The sequence below is a fragment of the Otolemur garnettii genome, unplaced genomic scaffold (genome assembly GCF_000181295.1).
Source record: "Otolemur garnettii isolate 467f Iridium unplaced genomic scaffold, OtoGar3 scaffold00089, whole genome shotgun sequence".
NCBI classification, from domain to species: domain Eukaryota; kingdom Metazoa; phylum Chordata; class Mammalia; order Primates; family Galagidae; genus Otolemur; species Otolemur garnettii.
Genome location: NW_003852484.1, coordinates 4,988,098 through 4,994,821, shown reverse-complemented (window position 1 = coordinate 4,994,821; position 6,724 = coordinate 4,988,098). Strand labels below are relative to the sequence as shown.

At 41.1% G+C, this 6,724-nt stretch overlaps 1 protein-coding gene across 1 annotated transcript in view; it reads right to left on the bottom strand.

The window, feature by feature from the left end:
* Window positions 1–6,160, bottom strand: part of HGD (homogentisate 1,2-dioxygenase) — a 45,207-nt gene extending 39,047 nt beyond the window's left edge. The window contains exons 1-2 of the mRNA XM_003795088.3: window positions 5,989–6,160; window positions 773–844 (exon numbers count right to left, since the gene is read on the bottom strand). Of these exons, the coding sequence (XP_003795136.1) occupies window positions 773–844; window positions 5,989–6,003 (87 nt within the window). The 5' untranslated portion in view covers window positions 6,004–6,160. The remainder of the gene's footprint in view (window positions 1–772; window positions 845–5,988) is intronic.
* Between the last annotated feature and the right edge of the window lie 564 nt (window positions 6,161–6,724).

The following is a 6,724-nucleotide window of genomic DNA, read 5'->3' as shown; positions in this document are numbered from 1 at the left end:
AAGGAAACACTATATCATGAGCATTTTTTTATGCCATGAAACATGCTTCAAAAATTCTTGAGAAAATTTCTGCTTACCATATTTTTGCTGTTGCAACCAACACTAGTGTGAACATCTTTGTGCATATATTTTTAAAGTACCTTATTATGGACCAGGAGTGGTGACTCACACCTGTAATCCCAGCACTCTGGGAGGATTGCTTGAGCTCAGGAGTTCGAGACCAGCCTGAGCAAGAGTGAGATCCCGTCTCTACTAAAAATAGAAAAGCTAGCTCTGCATCGTGGCAGGCACCTGTAGTCCCATCTACTCAGGAGGCTGAGACAGAGGGTCCCTTGAACCCAAGAATTTGAGGTTACTGTAAGCTATGTTGATGCCATGGCACTCTACCGAGTGTGATAGAGTGAGACTCTGTCTCAAAAATAAAAAAATAAAGTACCTTATGGTTTTATTATCATTGTCATATGCTACATTGTCTTATGCTGTTTAAGGAAATTATAAGGAAGTCCCCTTACCCCTTGGACTTTGGGGATCCTCCTGGATGTCCTACAGTTAGTCTAATTTGGGTTTGATACTTTGCCATAGGTAATCACCAACCCAATTTTAACTTTTCTATTGTCACTTTTCTCTATCCCTGTTGTCCTAATGACTGTGAAACTCCTAAACAGATCCCAGGCTAGATTAAAAGAACCTAGGTGGGTGCAGGCACTGTGAGCTGAAAGCTAGTCATGTAGGCATAGGATTCAGAGCTCTCAATCACTGTACTCACTCCTACCTGTCCTTCTGGCAGGGAACCAGGGCAGCGAGGGTCCTCTGAAGCACATTCATTTCCAAGTCCAGAAATGTACTGCATATAACAAAGACACAAATGTCACCATTAATTGGATTTAAAGAGCATTTTGTAATACTGACATTCTACAAAAGTAAAAATGTTTGTATGGACATAAGTTTGTGGATAATGTTCCATACATAATATCTTTGCTGTATCTTGACATGTGAACCATTTAGGAAAGACAATATACTTTATGTGAATTTTAAAGACTTCCAATTAATCAGAAGAGAACTGGACATTGCATAGACTTCTCATCCTTAGCAGTGCGTGACTGATTTGTGGGCTTGTTTTCAATCATTCCTTCCCAAGAACAGGTTCTTTAATTCTGGTTCCATCTGAGATTCCTGACAGGGAGCTCAGGCATTACCTCAACTCCAGATTATCTTTCTGGGGGGCCTAGTTTGCAACCTCCCTGAGCTTGAGGCTCCATTTCCCTTGCCTACTCTGAGGAGTTGGGGAAAGCAACTGGGAAGGGGTATATGGATTCATCCTGACAGCAAAACCCTTGAAAGAAAGTTCTCCAAACTGTCCCTGCTATAGGCAAAGCCTAAATTGCCTGGCTCCTCTATGGAGCATATGTGTGTTTATTGATTGATTGGTTGATTTATATGTATGTGAATATATGAAAATGAAACTTGAAGATATGGGTGACTTCCAGAAGTGCCAGCCCAGAATCTTTTCTCAACAGCACAGTGGAGCCTACTTTGCCATCTCTTAACTTTATATCCAGAGGAAAAAAGTTAATGGGCTCTTCAACAAGGGAATCACAGGGAACCACTAGAATATCTCCTTGTATACTTAACACACCAATGAATTTTTGTTCACTGTCTGGCTTCCTTGCTAGCTTACAGACTCCATGATGGCTGAGACTATGGCAATCTTGGCCCATAGAAGGCACTCAATAGATAATCTGCTGAATTTTTTAGTTTTTCACTTAAATAAAGTTCTAACATGATGCGTAAGTGGGGGGGGTGGCACCCCCTTTGCTCTAACTTAAATACCAATTGATTTTAGCCCAGCATAATGAGAGCAAGTCTTGCTCAGTGAGTGAAATGCCACCATCTGAGCACATCTCCTTAAAAGATATAAGAAGGATGGATGTGGGTGGAGGGGAGGCCCTCCAGAGTTCCTGGAGGCATGAAGATGTAACATGCCTGGATGTGTGAGCAATGATCAGGCCAACATCTCTCCATATTTGGAAGAAATATCAAATGTGAAATGTTATGACCTAGAAAGCAATGGAAGTGATTTTTTTTTTTTTTGCCTTTAGACACAATTTGTGTATATTTAAAAATTTATCATCATAAAAAATATCAACTTCTCTGCAGATTTGTTTGCAGCAGCATGCAGTTTGGAACGCTATCTTTGAGGAAACAGCAGAGCTCATCCAGCATTCTGATTCTCCACTGTACAATTTTCTTCTCTCGAAATGAATCTCCTGTTCATCATCCAGAAGATTGAATTTGAGCTGCTGAGAATTGGTAAAAAAACCCAAATATCTTCAATTCTGCGAAATGAAATTTTAGACCAACCAGTGGCTGAAGCCAACAGTGCCTTCACTCCATTCTTTGCAGCGTTGTTTCTGCAAGAGAGGAAGGAAGGTTGGAGTGCAGCTGACATTCCTGGCAGGCAGGAACAGATTTACCCTTTAACCTTCTATATTCTTTGTCACTGCTGGCCTCTGAACAGAGTCCAGGGTTATATGTGGATTTGGAATAAGGAAAAAGAGATTTAGTGTATGTGAGGCTGAAGCAGTTGATTCAAACTATGCTTTAAAAAATAGAAAAACAGAAAGTAGGAAGTACAGCTGGTGGTTTGGAAAGGAGCCACCCAAGCGCCCAGAGGTGTGAGTTCTGAATCCATTTCTCAATCTTAGCTGCAGCACATTGGCTAAAGGGAGTGGGGGTGGTGGTGGTGCAAACTGCTGAGTCATTATCAAATCAGTTAGCTTTTCTAATCCTCTGAGAGAAAAATCACAGATGGGTTTATTAGAGCTTTACAATGTCATGTTCCTCACTGCTAAAGGCATCTGAATTGAGGAAGCTGTATTCAGTAGCTGCCTTCTCCAGGCTTTCAGTTCAAGGACAGATTCTGAACTCTGATTTTATCAGCTGTGAAAGTCCAAGCTTTTGATTCCAGCTGGTTCGGTGACTATAAATATCCATCTTCTACAAAAATAAAATTAAAAAATCTAACGTTAAACAAGTATGTTTGTATATTTCCTTTGGTTCAGATTTCTGAATAATTAAAAATATGACTTCATCTCTTTCCAAGGGAATTACAAGTGTACTTTCTAAATGAAAGAATAAATTACTCAACTCCACGTGACTTTAGTACCATCAGTTCTTTGGCAGCTTAAGAGTATGCAGCTTTTTAATTCTCACCTGGTCCCCAGGATATGATTTACTTGTCAGAGTAGTTTTATGCGGTGCTTTCTCCTGACTCTGATTCTAAGTAACACCTGATGGGATGAGCAGATGGTGCACCTCACTTCCTTTTACTGGGCATGAAGGAAAGAGAGGAAAGTCAGGCTAGAGATGGAAACGACTGCTACCTTTTTTTCCCCTTAATCCCGTAAAAAAGAGTCCAGGATTTCTAGTTAACCTTGATGGCAACACGGACTATCTATAGATGGGTAGAGTAATGTGCAGGTTATTGCAGTAGGCTGAATATTGGCCTTGAAAGATATCTATGTCTTAAGCCCTGGAACCTGTGAGTATCACCTTATATAGTAAAAGAGACTTTTGAAGATGTGATTAAGTTAAGGATGCTGAGATGAGGAAATAATCCTGATTACCTGGATGCACCCTTATTGTGTCCTTTAAAGAGAGAGGTAGAAATTCGACTACAAAAGAGGAAAAGGTTGTGTGATGACAGAAGCAGAGATTCAGATGGTGTACTTTGAAGATGGAGAGAGGGGTCCTGAGCCCAGGGATGCAGGCAGCCTTGAAAAGCTGGAAAAGGCAGGGAAACAGATCTCCCCTGGAGTTTCTAAAAGGAATGAACGAGCATGCTAACATCTGACTAGTGCAGACTTTGGACCTCCAGGACTGTCAAAGAATAATTTTGTTTTGTTTTGTTTTAAGTCAACAAATCCATGGCAATTTATTATAGCAGCAACAGGATATTAATTATGTAGATGAATGGGTTGCATCTCGGACTATCATTAGAATCTCTCTGGAAGCTTGTTAAACATAGATCCAGAGCCATCAAATCAAGGTTTGGAGATGGGTTCCAGAGTCTGCATGTTAAATAAGCTCTTTACCTTAAAAATGAGGAAACCGAGGCTTGGAGAAGTGAGGCCATTTACTAAAAACATAGTGTATGTGTATATTCCATTTTAAATTTTATTTTATTTTTTGAGTTTTCTTCCCCTAGCAGTGCTTTTGTGTAAATGTGATTTCATTCGAGGATTTGTGTTGACATATCTATTAAAATTAAGAAATAAAAGATGAAAAACTTTTTTTTTTAATTATGTAATGTTTATTGATTAGAATGAGTATGATACAATCTGGCTTTCTGTGTTTGAATTCCTGCCCTCTGGAGCTAACCTTTCCTTGTGGAGATTAGACAGCAGGCTGGGAAGAATGCCTTTGAAATTTAGAACAAAGACCTGCATGCAATTTACATTGGTGTGCTGGTGCTGTGCATAGTAAGTTGCTTAAACATTACAGCGGGATAAGACTGGAGATATAATTTATTTATAAATGGTAAGGATGTTTCTGACCCCTGCTGAACCACCTCCTATGATTTTCACGAGAAAACAAAGTTTCTATGTACTCTCTGTCTTCTCAGACTTCAGCTACTACTATTGGCACAATGACTCCCACCCCCTTCTATTCTCCTAGGCCTGCCCACTCCCTTGATATCCAGATCCAAACATCCAACCACCCTCTCAGTAACTCCATTTGGCTGTCCTTCTAGCAACCTAAATGTGGCTGGAACACTCTTGGACTGTGGCACACGCTGTGCCCCTGCATGCACCATTGCTCTGGACCCTGTCCTTCTTCACTTAACCAATTTTTACTCCTCTCTTTCGATTCAGCTTAGCAACAGCTTCCTTCAGGAAGTCTGCTTTTGACTTACCAGCCCAGATTCAGTTCCTCTCCTATGTTAATCCATGACATCATGCATTCTCATATAATATTTGCAGAATGAAAGCATTAGAGTATACTCTCAAGCATTAAAGATAAAGAAACCAACTCTATTACTCTGGGGCATTGAGTATTTTCAGGATTCTTATCAAATAGGGAAATGTTTGGTTCTTCAAATTCATCAATAAGGCATTCCCTGCATTTTGGATAGAAGCCTCGGGGAGGCTCCGGCCCACTTGGCCGGAGCCAAGATTCTGGTCGGTTCTCTTGAGGTCCATATGGATGTGTTGGGCACTAATGTAAGCCTGGGCTGGGCACTAGGCACAGTGTTAGACACTGGGTTTGTATCTTTCCCCCTGACCTTTCAACACCACTCTAGTAGGAGCCACTAAAATTCCTTTTTGAGCCTGGGTTTTGGATTCAGACAAACCCAGGTTTTAATCCAGTCCCGATTAGCGATCAGTAGTGGCCTTGAGCAAGTTACTTAGTGTCTCTGAGCTTTATTTCCCTAACTGGTTAAAAAGAAACAAGAATGTCTATGTCCCAGATTTATTTTGAGGATTGCACCCAATAGCACACAACCCATACATATTTTTCAATTGACATTAAATAAAAAGAAGGAATTATTTCCTAGAGGAGGTGTTAGGGCTTCTACTAGCTAAGAGCTGATTCTAAGCCATGAGATAAGTGAGTAGATTAATTGGTCTGCTGGAAGCAGTGCAGGAATTTGCAGCAACAGGAATATATCAAGAAAGTAAGGGACATAGTAAGAAGTGTGTGTGTGTTCATGGTGAAGGGGAGCCCTTTGGATGTCTCCAAATTCCCAAGACAATATTTGAAATGAACAAAGGCAAGAGCCAACCAATAAAAGCTTCATCTCTTTCCTCTCCCTTGTGCCTCAGCCCCAGCCATGCCCACAGACACCACCATGAAGCTTCTAAACACAGGGCTTTGGAACAGAGTCTCTCCAAGATTTTTCCAACTCTGATAGCCAGGAGTTCTCAGAAGCTTCCAGAAATTCTGGGTGAAAAAGCCACAGTGAACTTGCCAGATGGGGTTTCTTACCTTCAACGCGGCCATTTTCCTTCTGCTACAGGCGTGATGACTTCAGAAAACCCAGGCTCAGAGAGAATATGAAGTCAAAATACTTCTGTTTCTCATTCCAACCACTCTCTGGGTGGTTTTTGTTCTCACGTTTTCACTGTGCCTCCTGGTCAACAGGTCACTCAAATTCGCATTGCTTAACTGGCACACAGGGAGAAAGTCCAGAAAGCTTATTTCTTAACTGTGCACACATTTGCTCTTGGCTTTCATACAGAATGTTCCTACATATGTTTGCAGAGCCCTGGCTCCTCTTCACCCGAAGTAGAGACTGGCTAGTTAAAAGGAAGCCTCTCATAATTGAGAAGTGGAGAATTTGAAGCAATCTGGGAAAGGAGCTTTGGCAGTTAGTGCTAGGAAGGAACAGAGAAAAAGAAAAGTACTCACTGTCCTAGAGAGCAGTGACAAAACAACCCAGCTGTTTATCAAGCTCTGGGTAAGATGTTTACACACAGCTGCCCGAAGACAAAGGCTGGGACTGACAGCTCCCTGCAGGTTCCTCCCAGGAATGAGCTGAGGATAAACTGAGGTGGTTACTATCGCTCCTCTTAATTTCTTAAAATACATTTAGTGTTCCTATAAATTATCTAAGAGTTGTTTTTTTTTCCCTAATGCCTTTATCTCTCTAAAAACACACTAAGGCATTACTTTCCAGCCGCCTGCTCTAAGACTTCCTTGTCCTCCATCCCAGCTACTCTCC